We start from the raw sequence: 20990 nt of genomic DNA, 5'->3' as shown, positions 1-20990 counted from the left end.
CAATGTTGAAGGTATTTAAGGGTTAGTTGAATTGACCATGGAGGAGATGCCTTCCTCGCCCTCTTTGCTTTTCTTTGGAGGCTTCAGAAGGTTCTGCAACACCTTGTTGTGTCGGGCCAGCTGTGAAAAAACATAACACATTGAGTATGTTTACATGCAATCAATATTTGGGTTAACATCCAGCATTCAGGTTTCTGAAACAATTGGAATAACCGTCCACATGCCTCATCAGACAGATGAATGTTGATCCGCATTAACGTTATGCCGCAAAGAGACGTAAATTACGCTTACCGTGTTTTCCATGCATAATGCGCAAAATGTAACTAATTTATTGTCCTAAAATCATTATGCATGGGTACAACAATTTTTGAAGAAAACCCCCGGGCATAATATGCACCCTAAAAATGGCATGTCGTTGCTGGAAAAAAGCCTGTACCCATGTATAATACGCACCCAAATTTGGACTCTTACTTAAGTCCGTAAACGTTTCAGAAAAAAGATCATCTTTGGGAACAACCGGATGTTATTCTGCCGTTCAGTATCACTGCGCATGCGCTAGCAAACTCGATAGCGAAGAAATGTTTCGGATTTGTGTAGGGTACATTGTGACAGCAAACAAGCAGGTGATCGAGCAAGCGTCTGATACGAGAGCATTGTGTTCGTATGGAGCGTGTTTGGAGTGAACAACAGAGAAGAAAGGAACAAGGCGTGTTGTGAAATAAAATATTACCTGTAATACGCATTTTGTTATTTGCTGATTGAAACTGCTAATTAAACTGTGAATTGAAACTAATAGGTAGAGAACTATAAATAATAAAATAAAAATAGGTGTTTGATGAGCTTTTCTCAGCTTTCTCTGTATTTTTTGCCACCTTTCCCAACTTCTAATGGAAGTGTTGCAGCCATGGAATTTGAAGTTAATTATTATTTGGTAAAAAACAATTAAGTTGATCAGTTTGAACGTTAAATATGTTCTCTTTGTAGTGTATTCATTTGAATAGGGGTTGAGAAGGATTTTCAAATCGTTGTATTTTGGTTTTATTTACATTTTACACAATTTCCCAACTTCCACCGAATCCGGTTTGTCTGTGTATATATATATATATATATATATATTAGGGGTGTAACGATTCATCGATACTAGAGATGCACCGATCCGACTTTTTCAGTTCCAATACCGATACCGATGCCGTGGCTTTGCGTATCGGTCGATACCCGATACCGATCCGATATTATGGTTGACTTAACAAGCTACATAACTCTACATGTGGAACAGAAAAGACCAAAGGCAATGGCATCAGGCAGACTACACAGTTCTTTGCTCTAAATTAGGGGTGTCCAAACTAACGGTCTAGTTTTTATTGGCCCGCAGCAAATTCTGAAAACATAATTGAATATGGCCCGCACAAGAAGCTTGAGCTCAGCTTCTCAGTTTCCACACTAGATGGAGCCCGCCACACAAAGCGTTTGACGTCCCATTAACACCCCCCCGGAAGAGAAGCGAACACGCAGCGTTTGACATCCGATTAGCCTCCGCCCCCCCCCATTCGGGAGAGAAGCGAACGCGCAGCCTTTGACGTCCCATTAGCAACCCGAAGAGAAGCGAACGCGCAGGGTTTGACGTCCGCTTAGCAACCCGGGGAAGAGAAGCGAGCGTTCGCTCCATGTTTGTGTTTGTTTAGAAAACTCTCGTGGCATGCGGCACACGTGCTGCTGACGTATGACGTAGCCCGCGTCCCAATAGATTAAGGAAAGTATCGGCTCACAGATCGGCTGTATTTTCCGATACCCGATCCATCTATTTTGTTGATATCGGGGCCGATATCCGATCCGGATATCGGATCGGTGCATCTCTAATCGATACACATCGATTAATCGATATAATGCTCTACGATTTACTGGCATCGATGCTAAACGTAAACATCGATTTATATCGCCGTGTTTGACCTCGGACATTAGACGCGACTTTATTTTGAAATCCAGTTCATTGTTGCTTGCTTCCTCTTTCCGGAAATATTTGTAGGCATACTTGTGATCCGACAACTGAAAATCAAGAGAAGTGGTTGTTTTTGGTAATGTAAAAATTGAGCAAATGTGTGATAAACAGGAGGGAAATGTTGGAATAATTTAAGTGAAGCCTTGGCCTGCCAGACCTGTAGGCCTTGTCTTTACGAGTTTATGGCTTTCCTTTTATCTACGTTCTTCCTCTTTAGTGACAGGGATGTATTTTGATCCCTGTCAGACATATGTATCCTTCCTGTCCTTATGTTATCTGTGTGTTTTTGTTCCTGTAAGAGGCCTTCACTAACAATGAGCAGAGCTTATTTGCATAGGCAAAATGTTCTTATTTGGTTGAAAGAAACTCCATTCCTTTTAGTTAACTGTAGGTTTGGTTCATAGATTGTTGTTGATCAGAACTGTTTTTCTTTGTTAAGTGTTAAACACAGTTTGAAGTAGTTGCGTACAAGTTATCCTATATTTACTCAATGTTTGTTTAAGGAACTGCATACCAGTTACCTTGCATTTACTTAACATTTGTTTTAGTGTTTAGGACAAGTTACTTATTGTTATTGTGTATTAATTTACTAAGTAGATAAAGTCTAGCCAAGGTCTAGTTGCATTGTTCCACAGGAAAGTGGCAATTCAAGTTATCTGATCACAATCGAGGACAGGTCAGCCAACCATGAGAGAAGAACGGCTGGTTGAGGAAGGAGGACAGATTCTGCGGGGGTCACGGGCCGACAATGAAGTGCTAATTCACACCACACTACATTCCTTAGCTAATCAACGTTGCTACAGACACAATCTTCCCTCCCTTTGGTGTAGCAACACCTCTGTAACCAGGGCAACCAAAACAGTGATGAGAGGAGCAGAAGAAACATCTCAAATGACTAATGCAAAGGTTGCAGAAAAGGTGCTGTTTTTTGCTGTTTTCCGGACGTGCTGCTGTTCTTTCGGTGGCGGATCCAGATCGGGATTTGGTCAGCAAACTACTGCGGATACGGAAGCAAAGACCGAGGTCCAGATCACCCCAACGTTCTGGCTGAAGGTCCCAAGAAGGTGGGGGACGGAGCCTGCGTCGACTGGACCCTATAAATTGGTGGAGCGCATCTCACATGGCGTCCGGCTGGCCGGCAAAGGAGATTCGTGGTATCATCTGTCCCAGTGCGCCCCAGTGAAGGGTTCCTGCAAGGAACCAGATCAGCCATCGACAGTCCCCGCCCCAGTTCATACAGAGGCAGAATAATCCTCTTCCCCCTTGGTGGCCAGGTAGTCCACCCTGAGCCACTGAAGACAACGACCACGCAGCAGACATTCCCAAGTTCTCCCCGGACGGAGCAGATCTGCGAAGGGGGTGAGAATCGTGCTCACCCTCCACCAGTGGGCGTGCCAAGCCCCCGACGGCTGAACAATCACGAGCAATTTTTATCTTGATTGATAACATTCTGGTCGCCTAAGGCAGAGGGACCGTGTAACTCTTTTCCTGCATTTAATCTGGCCGCAGGTTTTTAAATTACACACACAATTTGGACTGTAGTATTGAGGAAAAAACTCATCTTCACTGGAAGTTATTGCTTTCATTGTATTTTCTTACTTATGTTTGATTGATCGAGGTTGACATAATCATATGATATAACAGGAGGGATATGTTAGGGTTTGCAGAATATCTTCATCGTATGATTATGTTGGAATGTAACTTGTAATAATTTAACTATCTTGTCCTGTCTTAACAAAAGTAGTAGACCAAAGTGCTAAGATCTTTTCAACTTATTGACTAGCTTCAGAGGAAGCAATCAAAGTTGCTTTGTTTACAGAACGTCGTAAAATGTCCCCTGCTATGCTTTGATCAGCAGGGGACCGTCTTCACCCTATCCTGTGTTCCCACACCCCCACTTTCAACCCCACTCTGTTTCTCTCAATAAATAAGCACCTGACGAGGCCTGTGTCAGACTTTGTTAGAAAAATGTATATATATGTTATCATGCGTTCTCTAATCAATGCCTTACTGCAATATTACTGCAATATATGCTTGCTGTTTGGCATTGCTGTTTTTATGATGTACCACAGAAGGACAGTTCCTTTCTAACAAAGACCACTTTGTTAGACAACATGACTCATTGCTGTCCTGCACCCCAGATGAACCTCCAAGTGACCATTAAAGTCAGGGTTTTCCTAACTATCTTTATCGTAGGATTAGGTTGGAATGTATATAACCAGTAATAAATAACTTAGCTTGTTGCATCCTACACAATGTCGTAAAACTTCCCTTGCTATGTTTTAACTAGAGGTCAAAGGTTTTTTCTTTTGTATCCAGTCCACTCAAACTCCTCTTCCCAGATGTTCTTATCAGTATGTAAACATCTAGTGTCTCACACTGTGGGTAGGGCAAATCCAAATAAAAAGAGCGGGAGTGCCTACAGATTTTTAGTGTGTGTAGAGATTGTATCGAGCTATCTGTACTGCACTCCTCGCGAGAAAAGACTTAATTTCTGTCTCACTTGTGGTTTGTTTGCTGTTGCTCTTCTATTCACTTATTCAGTCAGCGAAATAAACCTGACAGACTTCATTCGACCATCGCTGTAAGCACAGCGACGAGTGAACTCTCCGCCTGCAGGTGTCTAAAATGACTTGCTTGACTCCTGTGTGGTTTTTGCAAAATAAGTTAGAGTGAGCACCACCCTAACAGTAATGGTGGAAGAACGGCCACTATTTTTAAAAACAATTTTAGATGCAGTGTACATTTGCCATCTCGATCACCAGCGGTTAGGGTTGACAATTTATTTTAATCGTATGATTATGTTGAAATGTTGACTAGAATCATTAACTCATGAACTCCGTTTAAAACTTTCCACCTCTCCTTGACTCACTGAAACTTTCGACATTCCCTTCAGTTGTTGCCGACATTGGAAAGCAATGTTGTGCAAACATTCCTGCTTAGCTTATCTAAATATGCTCTACTAGTATCTGTTTACACATCTTTGTAAAACAAAGAGATAAGACCCTTTTGCACTGATTAACCAGTTAGCAGAGGTGACCCCTGAAACCTGTTCACCCTCACCACCACCCTGTTTTCTCTCAATAAATAGAGGCAAAAGTTAGACTGCTTTCAAGCACCTCTGTACCATACAAGATGATAATGGCTGTCTCCGCTTGCAAGTGTAAAATGGGCAAACTGTCTTACGTGTGGTTCGTGCATCGGAAGAGTGGGGAAAACTCTATCACCAGCTTTGAAGGCATTTTCTTTTAACTTGGTGCAGTCATTAACTCCCAAAATACTGCCAATCCAGAGACACTGACACTGATTTCTATGCAAATGGCCAGGCATGTCAACCCAGCCAGACCCACAACATCAAGAGCCTTTAAGAACACCTCAGTAACCTCAATCCAACAGATAGAAGAGCCCATCTCAGAGTTCCCAGGCTCTGTTTTGCCTATGGAAGATGTGTCGGTGGAATCAAGGTCTTTAGATATTCTCCCCACAGACTCACAACATCCTGAGTTGGGGTAAGGAGCACCCCATCTCCACTTTGCACAGTGTTGATGGTGCATTGCTTTCCTCTCCCGAGACCAGAATTTCCTCTAAGCCGTCCGAAAGTCATTTTCCACAGTATCACCGAACTTCTCCCATGTCTGACTTTTTGCTTCACCGACCACCGAATGGGCGTTCCATTTGGCCAGCCGGTACCTGTCAACTGCAGTGTCCCACAGGCCAAAAAGGCCCAATTGGATTATTTCTTCAGCATGACGGCATCCCTTACTGCAAATGTCCACCAGCGGGTCCTTTGATTGCGGCTACAAGAGGCACCAACCACCTTACGGCCTCAGCTCCGATCGGCCGTCTCAACAATGGAGGAAGAGAACACTTGGACTCAATGTCCCCTTAAGGACCTTGCCAACCTTAAGGAGGCATATACATCATCCCCCCTCCCCCCCCTTGGAAGATCTGATCACGATCTGATCCACCTTCTCCCCCTGTATCAGCCTCTGGTGCACAGGCAACCAGCAGTCACCCACACCAGACAGATCTGGTCTGAAGAATCTCTGGAGACTCTTCAGGACTGTTTTGAGACCACGATGTGGGACGTGTTCTGTGAGGACTACGGGGACGACATCGACGGTCTCACCAGCTGCGTCACGGACTACATTAACTTTTGTGTAGACTCCACCATACCCACCAAAACAGTCAGAGTTTTTGCAAACAGCAAACCTTGGATCACCCCTGAGATCAAAGACCTGCTCAGGGACAAAAGGAGGGTCTTTAAATCGGGAGACAGGGACCTGCTGAAAACGGTGCAGAGGGACTTGAGGAAGAAGATCAGGGAGGGGAAGAGCAACTACAGGAAGAGGATGGAAGACCAACTGCAGCGGGACGACATCAGCGGGGTCTGGAGGAGCCTGAACACCATCTCAGGACGTAGCAACTCCAGACCTGCGCTGGACAGGGATCAGGAGTGGGTGAATGACCTGAACCGGTTCTTCAACCGGTTTGAACAAACATCCACTCCTCCCCCCACCCACCCAGCCCTGCTGCAACTTCCCCCGACTGGAGCCTCTTCTGCTCCGAGGACTCTCACCTCAACCCCGCCCCCTGCTACACCCCCTCCAAGACCCCCCAGCCCATTCTCAACTCCACCGAACCCACCAACCATCCCCCCTGCAGCCCACCCCACCCCACCCACCACCCCACCACCCAGCATGGTGCTCTCCACAGCCCAGGTGGAGAGAGGACTGGCCAGGCTCAAGGTGAAGAAGGCGACGGGTCCAGATGGCATCACCTCCAGGCTGCTCAGATCCTGCTCCGGGCAACTGTGCGGGATTGTGGAGCACATATTCAACATGAGCCTGAGGCTGCACAGGGTACCACAGCTGTGGAAGACGTCCTGCGTGGTACCAGTGCCCAAGTCATCTCGCCCCAGTGACTTCAACCACTACCGGCCGGTGGCCCTGACATCCCACCTGGCGAAGACCCTGGAGAGGCTGGTCCTCCACCACCTGCGCCCCCTGGTGAGCTCCTCCGCCGACCCCCTGCAGTTCGCCTACCGGCCGAGCATCGGGGTTGAGGACGCCGTCATCTTCCTCATGCAGAGGTCCCTGGCTCACCTGGAGCGGGCTGGAAGCACTGTGAGGATCATGTTTTATGATTTCTCCAGTGCCTTCAACACCATCCAGCCAGAACTGCTGGGGAACAAACTGCACCATGCTGGAGCCTGCCAGCAGCTGACATCATGGGTCCTGGACTTCCTCACAAACAGACCGCAGTTTGTGAGGACAGGAGGCCGTGTGTCTGACACGGTGGTCTGCAGCACAGGAGCTCCACAGGGGACCGTCCTGGCCCCCCTCCTCTTCACCATCTACACAGCTGACTTCACCCACCACACATCAACCTGCCACCTCCAGAAGTTCTCGGATGACTCCGCCATCGTTGGTCTCATTAACAACGGAGACGAGACGGAGTACCGAGAACTGAATCACAGATTCGGGGACTGGTGCCGGCGGAACCGCCTCCAAATTAACTCTGGGAAAACGAAGGAGCTGGTGGTGGACTTCCGCCGGCGCAAAGTCCCCCCCTCGCCGGTGAACATCCAGGGAACGGACATAGAGATTGTGGAGTCTTACAAGTTCCTGGGTGTTCACCTGAACAATAAACTGGACTGGACTGTTAACACTCAGGCCCTATACAAGAAGGGCCAAAGCAGACTCCACCTGCTGCGCAGACTGAGGTCCTTCGGAGTGAGGGACGGCCTCCTGAGGACCTTCTATGACTCTGTGGTGGCGTCCGCCATTTTTTATGGGGTGGTCTGCTGGAGCAGCGGCATCACTGCAGCGGAGAGGAAGAGGCTGGACAAGGTGGTGAAGAAAGCCGGCGCTGTCCTGGGCTGCAGTCTGGACCGGGTGGAGGTGGTGGGGGAGAGGAGGATGGTGGCTAAGCTGTCCTCCATCATGGACAATGTCTTCCACCCCCTTCATGAGACTGTCAGAGCCCTGGAGAGCTCCATCAGCGACCGGCTTCGTCACCCACGATGCACCACCGAGAGGCATCGCAGGTCCTTCCTCCCTGCTGCCATCAGACTGTACAACCAGGCCGACCATCGTAGCTAACGGACAAAATAACATGCAATAACGTGCAATAACCATATGTGCAATCACACTATGTGCAATATCTGTCTACCTCACACTCTTTTACCTGCTTTCTTTGCACTTTTTTTGCACTATTTTTTTATCTAATATTTTTTTATCTCCACTGTATATTTCCAGTATTTTGTATACACTGTCCATATTTTTTTTAATTATATATACCTTCTACTTCTTAAAATCTTTACCCCCTTCCCCGCATGCGTGTGTGTGTGTGTATATGTTAAGTGTACTGCTGCTAACACAGGAGTTTCCCCATTGAGGGAATAATAAAGGATTATCTTATTATCTTATCTTATCTTATCTTATCTTCCTTTCCCAGGACGTGAGCAAAGTTCTGCCAGAGGTGGTAGTTGAAACTCTTTCTGAGAGCTGATTGTGCCAGACATTCCCAGCAAACCCTCACTATACGTTTGGGTCTTCCAGGTCAAACCAGTATCCTCCCCCACCATTGGACACTCTCAGTTGACGGCTCCACGCCTCGCTTCATCCGAGTGTCCAGAACATGGGGCTGCAAATCCGACGAAAATAACTACACAGTCCATCACCAAATTGCGGGCTAGGGTTTCTTGGTGAAAATATGGACACTCTTATGCTTGAACATGGTGTTCGGTATGGACGAGCCTTGTCAAGCACATGATTTTGATAACGGAACACCACTCAGGTCCAGGTCTCACTGTCATCGCACACTTGAGCATTGACGTTGACCAGCAGAACCATGGAGTTCCCAGGGTAAACGCTCTCCAGCAAAACACTGTTTTTTTAGTGGCCCCAGAGCCAAAAAATGTCTGCAGAGCATTCAGAGCATGCAGAGCTACCCGATTCTAGCTAAAGAGCTCTGGAATGGCCTACCCACAGATATCAGAGCTGCTGTATTAGCAGAAGCATTCAATACAAAATTCAAGACTTATTTTTATGCTCTTGCCTTAATAATGAAACTATGCTCTATGTTCAAGCAAATATGCTGGTTCGTAAATTTCACCACTGTACTACTGATGTTAAAGTAAACCTGTTTAGAGCTTACTGCACCCCTCTCTACACAGCCCCACTATGGGTGAAGTTCAAGAAGGAAGGTTTGGCGCCTTCACTCTTTCTAGGAATATAGATTACTGTTTGAGCCACACATGACAGGTCACTTTAGAGCAGGCCGGGTCACAGGTGATTAGTCCACCTGTCAGGATGGGTTTGGAGTCTGTTAAGCTAACGTTAACTAGCGCTAGGCTAGACTTCCAGCATGCACATAGCTCTTCGTGTAGACTAGAGCGTGATAGTTTGAATAGTGCTACAGTACACATAAACACACTTTCTATTGGGGTAGTAGACAAATCCAATCACTCCACCCCGACCGGTTTTGCTGATGAAACGGTGCCTGTTTCAGATAATTCTACACGTGTAACAAATATTTACTATCAGATTCCCACGGTCGTATCATCCGACCGCACTAACAAACATTTGAGAGGTGATGTCAGGCCTAGAGAACACAATCTTACTCGCATCTCGTATAAATATCCTTCGATAGATACGCACCCGGATCAACCAATTACACTTAAACTCGGTTTTATGAATATTAGATCGCTTCATACGAAAGCACTTCTCGTTAATGATCTCATCACAGAACATAATCTAAACGTTTTTGTTCTCTGCGAGACCTGGTTAAAACCTAATGAACTGATGCCGCTTAACGAGGCCTTGCCTCCAAATTTTGTGAGCTCGCATGTGGCGCGTCCTGGAAAAAAGGGTGGGGTGTCACCCTCATCTCGAATTCCGAGCTTAGATTTAGGCCTCGTTCGATCAACGTATTTAAAACATTTGAGGTTCTCACTGTCCGATCCACAGCTTTACCGTCATTTTATCTTGCTGTTATTTACCGTCCACCCGGGGCTTACTCTGGCTTCCTGAATGAATTTTCAGAATTCGTGGCTGATCTAGTGTTGGAATAATTTAAGTAAAGCCTTGTCATTTACATGTTTATGACTTTCCTGTTAATTAAATTCTTCCTCTTTAGTGACAGAGATGTCTTTTGTTCCCTGTCAGCCATATGTCTCCTTACTGTCCTTTTGTTATGTGTGTCTGTTTTTGTTCCTGTAAGAGGTCTTCACCAACAATGAGCAGAGCATATTTGCATAGGCGAAGTGTTCTGATTTGGTTCATAGATTGTTGTTGGTCAGAACAGTTTTTCTTTGTCAAGCGTTATATACGGTTTGAAGTAGTTGCGTACAGGTTATCCCATATTTACTCAATGTTTGTTTAAGTGTTTAGGACAAGTTACTCATTGTTATTGTGTGTTAATTTACTAAGTAGATAAAGTCTAGCAAAGGTTTAGTTGCATTGTTCCACAGGAAAGCGACAATGGAAGTTATCTGATCTCACTCGCGGACGAGTCGGCCAACAACGGGAGAAGAACAGCTGGATAAACTCTGCGGGGGTCACGGGCCGACAATGAAGTGCTAATTTACACCACAGTACATTCTTTTGCTAATCAGCGTTGCTACAGACACAATCTCCCCTCCCTTTAGTGTAGCAACGCCTCTGTAACCAGGGCAACCAAAACATTAAATAGAGGAGCACGTGGAGTGAGAACTCAGAATTGATGGAGATTGTAACTGAGTTTCCTCTCTCTATCGTTCTCCTCGCGAGTAAACCTGTTCTGGTTCTTTTCTCCTCTTCCTTCCAATGTGTGGTTAAATGTCTGATGGTATTTAGACCTGACATCTAGTAACCAATGCGGATAATATAATTATCATGGGCGATTTCAACATCCACATGAATTTACCGTCAGAGCCACTTACTTCGGCGTTTCAGACTTCTGATACGTTTGGTTTTACGCAAGCCGTACAGGCAGCAACGCATAAGAATGGAAATACCATAGATCTGGTATTATTCCGAGGACTTGCAACCTCAAATATAGCAGTACTGTCATCGTTACTTAATAAAGTTTGAAATTCTAGATCCTTGTCAAAGACAAGAGAGCAATCAGCATTATAGGAGCCGTAATTTTGACTCCATGACTGCAACTGCGCTATCTGAGATACTGTCACCTGCAACCGCTATATTTCCCGCATACACCGGCTCTATTGATAAACACACAAATGAATTCAATGCGACATTGTTAAATGCCATTGACTCTGTGGCGCCATTACGTCTGAAAACTCGCCGTAGAGTGCCTACTCCGTGGTTCACAGATGAAACGTGTACGCTTAAGCAATTATGTAGAAAGCATGAGCGCAGATGGCGTCTAACCAAACTTGAGGTTTTCCATCAGGCATGGGAGGATAGCCTCCTGAAATATAAAGATGCGCTTATCTTAGCAAAAACCCGGTATTTTTCGCAATTTATTAATCTCAATAAAAACAATCCGAAACACCTATTTGATAGGTCTGCGCCAGCCAATCCCCGATAGTTCCTTGCACTCAGCTGACGAGTTCATGAAATGTTTTGCTCAAAAGATTGAATCCATTAGGGACGAGATCAAGAATACCATTCCAATCGCTCAGTCGACCCCGCCGTTTACCAACGCCAATGATCATGCAACAACCCTCTCAACTTTTAAAAGCGTGTCTCTTGAAAGGCTTATACAATTGGTTAGTGCGGCTAAACAAACAACATGTTTACTCGACCCTCTTCCAGCCAAACTACTTAAAGAATTATTTCAAATTTTAGGACCGTTCGTCTTAAATATAATCAATCTGTCTGTCTCCTCAACAGCCTTTAAAACCGCTATCATTAAACCGTTACTTAAGCGACCAAATCTTGACGTGGACTGTCTCAGTAATTATAGGCCAGGTTCAAACCTCCCATTCATAGCAAAACTTCTTGAAAAAGTAGTAGCGCAGCAGCTTGGGGACATAATACGTAAATATAATATTAGTTTTCAATGCTATGCGGATCACACCCAATTATATATGCCGTTATCGATGACAGATCCGCGGGATTGTTGTAATCTTGAGGCGTGCCTTGTGGAGATCAAGCAATGGATGTCTCTCAACTTCCTTCGTCTTAACCCAGATAAAACTGAGATGTTGATAATTGGTCCAACTCGTTATCAACACTTATTCAAGGAAACCGCTATAACTATAGATAACCGTACTATCACTCAGAGCGATACTGTAACTAATCTCGGGGTAATATTTGACCAAACCCTCTCCTTTCAAAAGCACATTAAGAATATAACCAGAATTGCGTTCTTTCACCTTCGTAATATTGCAAAGATTCGTCCGATCCTCTCGACCGGTGATGCGTTCGTCACGTCGCGCCTGGACTACTGTAATGTACTATTTTCGGGTCTTCCTAAGTCCCGCATCAAAAGTCTACAGTTAGTACAAAATGCTGCTGCAAGGCTGCTCTCTCGGGGTCGAAGATTTGATCACATTACCCCAATACTAGCCAACTTACATTGGCTCCCGGTCCATTTAATATGTGACTTCAAGTTTCTTCTATTAACCTATAAATCACTGCATGGCTTAGCGCCTTCATATCTCGTCGAACTAGTTGTTCCTTATGTTCCGTCTCGTAACCTTCGTTCGCAAAACGCTACCCTTTTAGCGACAACGAGGGCCAAGAAAATGTCTGCAGGCTCTAGAGCATTTTCTATTCGGGCTCCAGAGCTTTGGAATGTCCTACCAATGGATATTAGGACTGCTACTTCAGTAGAAACATTTAAGACACGTTTAAAGACATTTCTATGACATGGCCTTTAACTAACCTGTAGTGGCCGATTCGGCTGGAGTTTGTTTTCTCTCCCTCTCCACCCCCTCCCTCCCCCCTCCCCGGCCGGGGAGGTGGTTTGGTGGCACCCATGCTGACAGCGGCTACATAGATTCTCGTGGGCCAATTCAGGATGGGGGAACTGCAGCTCAACCTCCTCGAAGACACTGCCAGGACAATTGAGGGCTCTTTCGGCAGCCCTTCGCTCTGACATGGACATCCACTTTTTATTTCATTGATTTTCATATTGTATCATTTGTGCCCTCTCTGCATCCATTTCAACCTGGTGATCCTGAAAGGGGGATCCTTCCATCTGTGGTCCCTTCTCAAGGTTTGTCATTTTCCCCCGGTAGTTTTTTTTTTTAGTTTTTCCTTGCCCTTTTGGGAGCTTAAGATCAGGGGATGCTTTGAGAATAATTGTCAATTTTTGTCTATGTGAAGCCCTTTGAGACTGCTTGTGATTTAGGGCTATACAAATAAACTTGACTTAACTTGACTTTGCGTAGATTGAAAGTTGCCTACAATGACTGCCTTAGGATACTGTTGGGCAAGCCAAAGAACACAAGAGCCAGTGGGCTCTTCTGTAATCTGGGTCTCACTACATTTATGGCTCTGCTGAGGAACTTGACATTCAAATTTATGTGCAGGCTGGACCACTCACCGAATGGTCTGATTAGACGGATGACAGAACCTGGATGTAGTGCTATAAGGTACGCATCCACCATCAGAGGACCCTGGCATGAGTGCCTCTTATAACATTTGAAATGTACTTTTTGTAATTTATTTTTATATATGTGATGTTTGTTTTTTTACCCTGTGGGCCAAGAGCCTGTAATAAAGTTTATTATTATGCTGGCCGATTTCACTGCTGTTTGTACCCCTCCTCCTCCCCCTGGGTGGGGGGGATTGAGAGAGAAAGAGAGTGAGTGAGTGAGTGAGTGAGTGAGTGAGTGAGTGAGTGAGTGAGTGAGTGAGTGAGTGAGTGAGTGAGTGAGTGAGTGAGTGAGTGAGTGAGTGAGTGAGTGAGTGAGTGAGTGAGTGAGTGAGTGAGTGAGTTGGGAGAGGGAGAGAGACATGACAGTCAAAGGTAAGGGATGAGACATCAATCTCGAGAACACCTTATATTGAGTGGCTCACCTGCTGGCCCAGGATATAGATGTTGTGTCCCACCTCACGAGGTGACACCTCTCCACCCTCACATTCACTCTCCTGATGGTAGGCCTTCTTGATCATGTCCACCTGCATACACGCACGCACACACGCACGTACGTACGCACGCCATCACACACACACACACACGCAGACACAAACATACAGAAAAAACACTGTCGGTACATGAACCACCTCACTGACACATGCGAAGAGAGGGCTCCGACCAGTTCTCGAGGACGGAGGTTGAAGAGAATCCTCTCTGCATTCTCACTGTCATGGCGACTTTCCATGAGCGCCAGCAGCAGCTTAGAGGCGTTGTCCTGGTAAAAGTGATATCATATGAGGCAATGTAATGTCACATGACATGAGGACAGCGCACCTTGAGTTGCAGCACCATATCTGTCCGGTACCGGCAGAGCGGGCTGATGTCATTGAGGATGAGTGCCGTGATGATGTCGATGCCATTACATTCGTGCGTCACGATGCATGTCTAAAACAAACGAAGACAAAATCCTCAGAATGTTTGCATGATGCGGAAGCACGGTCTCCTACCTGGTTCTCCTGACACGGGCCCTGACAGTACTCTGTGAGGGTCTCCAGAGTTTGAGTGATGAGGTGGACATTTGACTCATTGATGTAGAGTCCCAGCAGGCCCAGGCCACCCGTGGTGCTTCCACACATGATGTCCAAGAATTGCAGCGTCTCACACACTAGGTTGTAATTTGTCTTGTTGTTCTGACAGCGCAGAAAGTTCTGAAAGAGCATGTCAAACAAGATAAATAATTTGCTCATCCCACTTATGGCTACCAGATGGGATCACCACTCACTTGTAGATCCTGATTGTGGTTCTCGCAAAGAAGCTGTAGAAACCTCAGGATGGGCTTCATCATAAGAACAGCTGGGCCCATTTCTGTCTCTATCTCTTTCTGTTCCGCTATTGACTGTGCCTGCAGAGAGGACGGGCTGCCACCTTGGCTCTGGACCAGTAGGGAATGTCCGTCAGTAATACAAAGTCCAAGGGGTGAAGAAGAGCCTTTCCAAGAAGAGCAGGTGTGTTGAGAAGTCATCTTTGCGAAACATGTTCAGGGTGACCTCACCATTTTCAAGCTCCTTATCGTTAGCCTTGTGTGACATCTCGCCAACGTTGACCGAAACGGTGGCTTTAATATCCATCTGAGCCTCTTTCATCCTGTCGTGGAGAACTTTGAAGAACTTTTCTGACTTGTTATCCCCCATCATCAGCTTGTAGAATGAGTTCTACAGAGTTGAGAAAGTAGGAAAAAGATTCTCAAATAGAAAACGTCTGGAGTACCATTTAGCCAGATGGGGTTCAGGTTTATAAGGGTGCCCCAGTTAACCTGTATTTCTGTGTTTCCTCCCTCCAGCAGACAAATGGCCAGCTGGATACTCTCCTGGAAGATTTTGTCATTCTTGGTGCTCATAACCAGGTCTGTGAAAAGTTTGCTCCCACCTTCTCGGTCCAGACGACACTGAACCACTGCTACTGCCGCCCAGTCATGCTCTTGATCACCGCCTGGTGGTCATGCAATGGCTTCATGACTTCATAACGTAATCCTGTTGAGCTTGAGCTTTAAAATTAAAGCATCTTACAAAAAAAACCCAAACAATGTTTATATGTGTATGTGTGTGTATGTGTATGTGTGTGTGTATATATATATATATATATATATATATATCGCGACAACTCGGTTCGTTTATCGCGGTTTCACTACATCGCGGATCTTTTTTCCAAATTGAAAAAAAATTTAAAAGTCAAAATAAAACTTCTAAATTGAGGAATTATGGCACAAAACCTGCCCACACTCCAACAGAATGTTCGTTTAAATTTCTTTAGATGTCTGTTTTCAAGTTAGCACGATCGGGAATTAACATCTTTCTGCTAACTTGTTAGCCTGCCCAGTACTTGTTAACATGTTACACACACACACACACACACACACGCACACACACGTATATTAATATTTTCAATATTTATACAAAATGTTCTGTATGTTACTTATACTATTAAGGCATTATTGACATGTTTGAAACAATTATTTAATGTTCTAATAATAAAATATGCACTTAAATGGTTTCGTATACTACATTTGACAAAAAAATGTACAGATAAAAAAAAGTACAGATGAGAGGGTGACCGTACGTCGTGGATTCCACATTTCACTTATTGCGGGTGGTTTTTGGAACCAATTACTGTGTGTGTGTGTGTGTTTATATATATATATATGTAAATTCCCCTCTCACCCTCCGCGGGTGGTCTCCCACTCCAAGCTCGGGTCCTCTACCAGAGGCCTGGGAGCTTGAGGGTTCTGCGCAGTATTTTGGCTGTTCCTAGCACTGCACTCTTCTGGACTGAGATGTCTGATGTTGTTCCTGGAATCTGCTGTAGCCACTCCTCCAGTTTGGGGGTCACTGCCCCAAGTGCCCCAATGACCACGGGCACCACCGAGGCCTTCACTTTCCAGGCCTTCTCAAGCTCTTCTTTGAGGCCCTGGTATTTCTCTAGCTTCTCAAGTTCTTTTTTCCTGATGTTGCCATCGCTTGATATTGCTATATCCACTACAACGGCCTTCTTCTGCTGTTTGTCCACCACCACAATGTCCGGTTGGTTCGCCATCACCATCTTGTCAGTCTGGATCTGGAAGTCCCACAGGATCTTGGCTCGCCCGTTCTCTGCCACCTTAGGGGGTGCTTCCCACTTTGAACTTGGGGCTTCCAGTCCATACTCTGCACAGATGTTCCTGTACACTATGCCAGCCACTTGGTTATGACGTTCCATGTATGCTTTCCCTGCTAGCATCTTACACCCTGCTGTTATGTGCTGGACTGTCTCATGGGCCTCTTTGCACAGCCTACACCTTGGGTCTTGTCTGGTGTGGTAGATCTTGGCCTCTATTGCTCTGGTGTTCAGAGCCTGTTCCTGTGCAGCCATAATGAGTGCCTCTGTGCTGTCCTTCAGTCCAGCTTTTTCCAGCCATTGGTAGGATTTCTTGATGTCAACCACTTCACTTATCTGCCGATGGTACATCCCATGTAGGGGTTTGTCCTCCCATGATGGTGTCTCTAGCCACTCTTCCTCTGTTTGCCATTGTCTGAGACATTCACTGAGCACGTCATCCGTTCGGGCCTTTTCCTTGATGTACTCATGGATTTTGGCTGTTTCATCCCGAACAGTGGCTCTCACACTCAGTAGTCCTCGGCCTCCTTCTTTACGGCTAGTGTACAGTCTCAGGGTGCTGGACTTAGGGTGGAACCCTCCGTGCATGGTTAGGAGCTTCCATGTCTTGACATCTGTGGTCTGCGTCTCTTCCTTTGGCCAGCTTATTATTCCTGCAGGGTATCTGATGACTGGCAGGGCGTAGCTGTTTATTGCCCGGATCTTGTTCTTGCCATTTAGCTGACTTCTGAGGACTTGCCTTACTCGTTGTAGGTATTTGGCTGTGGCTCCTCTCCTTGTGGCTTCATCGAGGTTGCCATTTGCTTGTTGGATACCAAGGTACTTGTAGCTGTCCTCAATGTCTGTTATTGTTCCTTCTGGGAGTGAGACCCCTTCTGTATGGACTACCTTCCCTCTCTTTGTCACCATGCGACCGCACTTCTCTAGTCCGAATGACATTCCAATGTCTGTGCTGTAGATCCTGGTTGTGTGGATCAGTGAATCGATGTCTCGCTCGCTCTTGGCATACAACTTTATGTCATCCATGTATAGGAGGTGACTGATGGTGGCCCCATTTTTGAGTCGGTATCCGTAGCCAGTCTTGTTGATTATTTGGCTGAGGGGGTTCAGACCTATGCAGAACAGCAGTGGGGACAGAGCATCTCCTTGGTATATGCCACATTTGATGGAGACTTGTGCAATTGGCTTGTAATTGGCCTCAATTTTCCACAGTCCCATCGAGTTTGCAATGAAGGCTCTCAGGTTCCTGTTGATGTACAGTTCCAAGCATTCAGTGATCCATGAGTGTGGCATGGAGTCGTAGGCTTTCTTGTAATCAATCCAGGCAGTGCACAGGTTGGTGTGTCGAGTCTTGCAGTCTCGGGCGACTGTTCCGTCAACCAGCAGCTGTTGTTTGGCTCCTCTGGTATTGTTGCCTATGCCTTTCTGTGTTGTGCTCATGTATTGAGCCATGTGTACATAGCCGCTATGATGCCTGACATGATCTTCCATGTTGTAGGGAGACAGGTTATTGGCCGATAGTTGGATGGGACTGTACCCTTTGTGGGATCCTTCAGGATCAGGACTGTGCGTCCTTCAGTTAACCATTCGGGGTGAGTTCCAACTTTTAGTAGCTGGTTCATTTGTTCTGCTAGGCGCTCATGGAGTGCAGTGAGCTTCTTAATCCAGTAGGCATGGATCATATCTGGCCCGGGTGCTGTCCAGTTCTTCATACCTGAGACTCTCTCTTGGATGTCTGCCACAGTGATGGTAACTGGGTTCTGCTCAGGGTGGTTGCTGTGGTCTTCTCTTAGAGAGACTAGCCATTGTGCCTCACTGTTGTGTGATGTGTCCTTCTCCCATATGCCCTTCCAGTATTGCTCAGTCTCCAGCCTTGGTGGGTCTGTTCTGCCGTTGTTACCCTGCCATTGAGAGTACACTTTTCCTGGTTGGGTTGTGAAGAGCCTGTTTATTCGCCTGGCTTCACTTTCTCTTGTGTATCTCTTTAGGCGACTGGACAGGGCTAGGAGCCTCTGTTTGGCAGTCTCCAGTGCTTCAGGTACGTTCATCTGGCTGTACTTCTTGGGTGCTGGTTTCTTCATTGCACCTTTCTGGTTGGCTCACGTCTCTCCGCACTGTCTTGATCTTAGCCTCCAACCTTCTTTTCCATGGTGGGTCTTGGAACCCATGCTTGATATTGCTCTTGTAACCAAGCATCTCCAGGATTACTGTTGCTGAAGTGTATATCAATTTATCGGTTTCAGTGATGGTGGTTGTAGGGATTGTTCTCAGTGCTGCATTCAGATCTTCAACCAGGCTTTCTGGTGGTGCTTCACTTAGCCTTTGTAGTTGGCGTCGGGGTTGGCCGCTGTTCATTCGAGTCATGATTTTATCTTTCAGGTCAGTTGCTGTCTTGTTCAGGCTTGCATATCCTCTTGGGGCTATGTACCCAGTTTCTTGGGCAGTTGATGTTGACTCCCCTCTGACCTGGAATTCGGGTTCTCGTTTGTCTTGGCATCTGTGTTGTACCTCGTCAATCTCAAGTTGTGATATCAATTGTCGTTTCTGGATATTGGAGCACTGAGTCACTAGTTGTTTAGTGGTTAGTGTTGAGTGTGGATATCGCTCCTTCCATTGCTCCCACATTCTCTTCATGTCCCCCTCTGACTTGGTTTAGTGGAGTAGTAGCACTCCAACAGTGTTAGGTTCTCACATCTCGCTCATTTCCGCCTTGTTCCAGTATCCCACTTTTCATCTAGGCGTTCTGGTCCCCCAACGCCTGACGCAGACCTTGTTTGACCGGGCGATGTCTGAGCCGGCATCTCATTTGATTCTTTATCTCTCACCATGTTTATGAGGTAGGCGATATCGTCAAGGGTCTTGCCCACAGACCCACACTGGATGATGGTATGGCTCCGCCCCGACCAGGTCGCAAACCCGGGTCCCGCTGGTTGATAGTCTGGCGACTATCCTACTGAGCTATCCAGCCGATAGCTGTTAGCCCTGTAATTGTAATTGTTCATAATGTTCTGGTATATATATATATATATATATATATATATATATATATATATATATATATATATATATATATATATATATATATATATATATATATATATATATATATATATATATATATATATATATATATATATATATTATAGGGTCTGGCAACATGATCTGATACATTTGTAGGTTTAATTAAATGGAAATACATTAAAAATACAAAAAAGTATTTTTTTATTTTTGAAAAGTATAATATAATGGCATTTTGTTTTGTTTGCCGCACCCTATATGTATATATATGCTCTCCATGGATCGCCACCTTGTCGTGGTGGAGAGCCTTGCGTTTTCCGATGAACCTAAGAGCGATGCCGTCTGGAGTCTCGGCTCCTGGTAGGTTCAACCATGGCGGTAATGTCGAAGGGGAGGTTCCAGACAAAGTGCGATCCAAAGACCTCAACGGTGAGAGTGGCGGAGGATGACACTGTGAGTCACAACGGCACTGAAGGCGGACGAAGGCTGCAACAGAGGGTGGTCTCCAATCGTCATGGACTCATGCCATTGGATCCCGGCCCCTTTCTGCCAAGGACCGTGTGGTGGCTGCAGGCGCATCAGTCTCCCCACGCTAAAAGACGTCACGCGCAGGCGTCCTCCTGAAGGGAACGTATTCCATTTTACATCCTGGACAACAAAGTCCTGTGGCGATCAGGAAGTGGTAACAGGGGCAGGACAGTGAGGTCTGGCAGCCCCTAGCGACAACCTGGCACACAGGCGGTGGGTGTTAGATTCAGTCTTTAAGTTCTTGGACTGAGGCAGAAGAGCTTCTCGGCAGCTGCACCCATGACTGAGCAGCCCTATTTAGGATCCACTCTGCTCACCCCATTTAGGGGAGGGGGTTAGAAAAGGTACCCTAAACATAGCTTGCCTCACAGAATCCTGTCTGGAATACCGCATCCAGAGGGATCACCATCACGCGGTCAGAAACAAAAACATGTACACATTGGAGCATGGAACGTGCGGACCCTAACGGACAACCAAGCCAGTGATCGACCTGAAAGGGAAACTGCCATCATCTCCAGAGAGCTAAGGAAGTTCCAGATCGACATCGCAGCACTCTCCGAGACCCGACTAGCAGATGAAGGGCAGCTGAAGGAGGAAAAAGGTGGATATACCGTTTTTTTCCATGTATAATGCGCAAAATTACCGCCCACTTCAAGGACAGCAGGGACGCACGGAGCCTTTGGCAGGGCATTCAGACCATCACAACCTCTCCAACAGATTCATACTCCAGGCTGTTAGGATCCTGAACTCGCCCCCCCTT

The 20990-nt window shown here is 46.0% G+C and overlaps 1 protein-coding gene across 2 annotated transcripts in view; it reads right to left on the bottom strand.

Annotated features, from left to right (window-relative positions):
* The window catches only part of itpr3 (inositol 1,4,5-trisphosphate receptor, type 3), a 534890-nt gene that overhangs the window by 96091 nt on the left and 417809 nt on the right, over positions 1-20990 (bottom strand). For both annotated transcript variants that reach the window (XM_061272597.1, XM_061272598.1), the window contains exons 40-47: positions 15348-15523; positions 15087-15246; positions 14817-15022; positions 14542-14742; positions 14369-14479; positions 14214-14309; positions 13975-14076; positions 37-120 (exon numbers count right to left, since the gene is read on the bottom strand). In XM_061272597.1, the coding sequence (XP_061128581.1) occupies positions 37-120; positions 13975-14076; positions 14214-14309; positions 14369-14479; positions 14542-14742; positions 14817-15022; positions 15087-15246; positions 15348-15523 (1136 nt within the window). The remainder of the gene's footprint in view (positions 1-36; positions 121-13974; positions 14077-14213; positions 14310-14368; positions 14480-14541; positions 14743-14816; positions 15023-15086; positions 15247-15347; positions 15524-20990) is intronic.

Source organism: Syngnathus typhle, linkage group LG2 (genome assembly GCF_033458585.1).
Source record: "Syngnathus typhle isolate RoL2023-S1 ecotype Sweden linkage group LG2, RoL_Styp_1.0, whole genome shotgun sequence".
Lineage (NCBI taxonomy): Eukaryota > Metazoa > Chordata > Actinopteri > Syngnathiformes > Syngnathidae > Syngnathus > Syngnathus typhle.
This window is presented reverse-complemented; position numbering and strand designations above follow the sequence as displayed.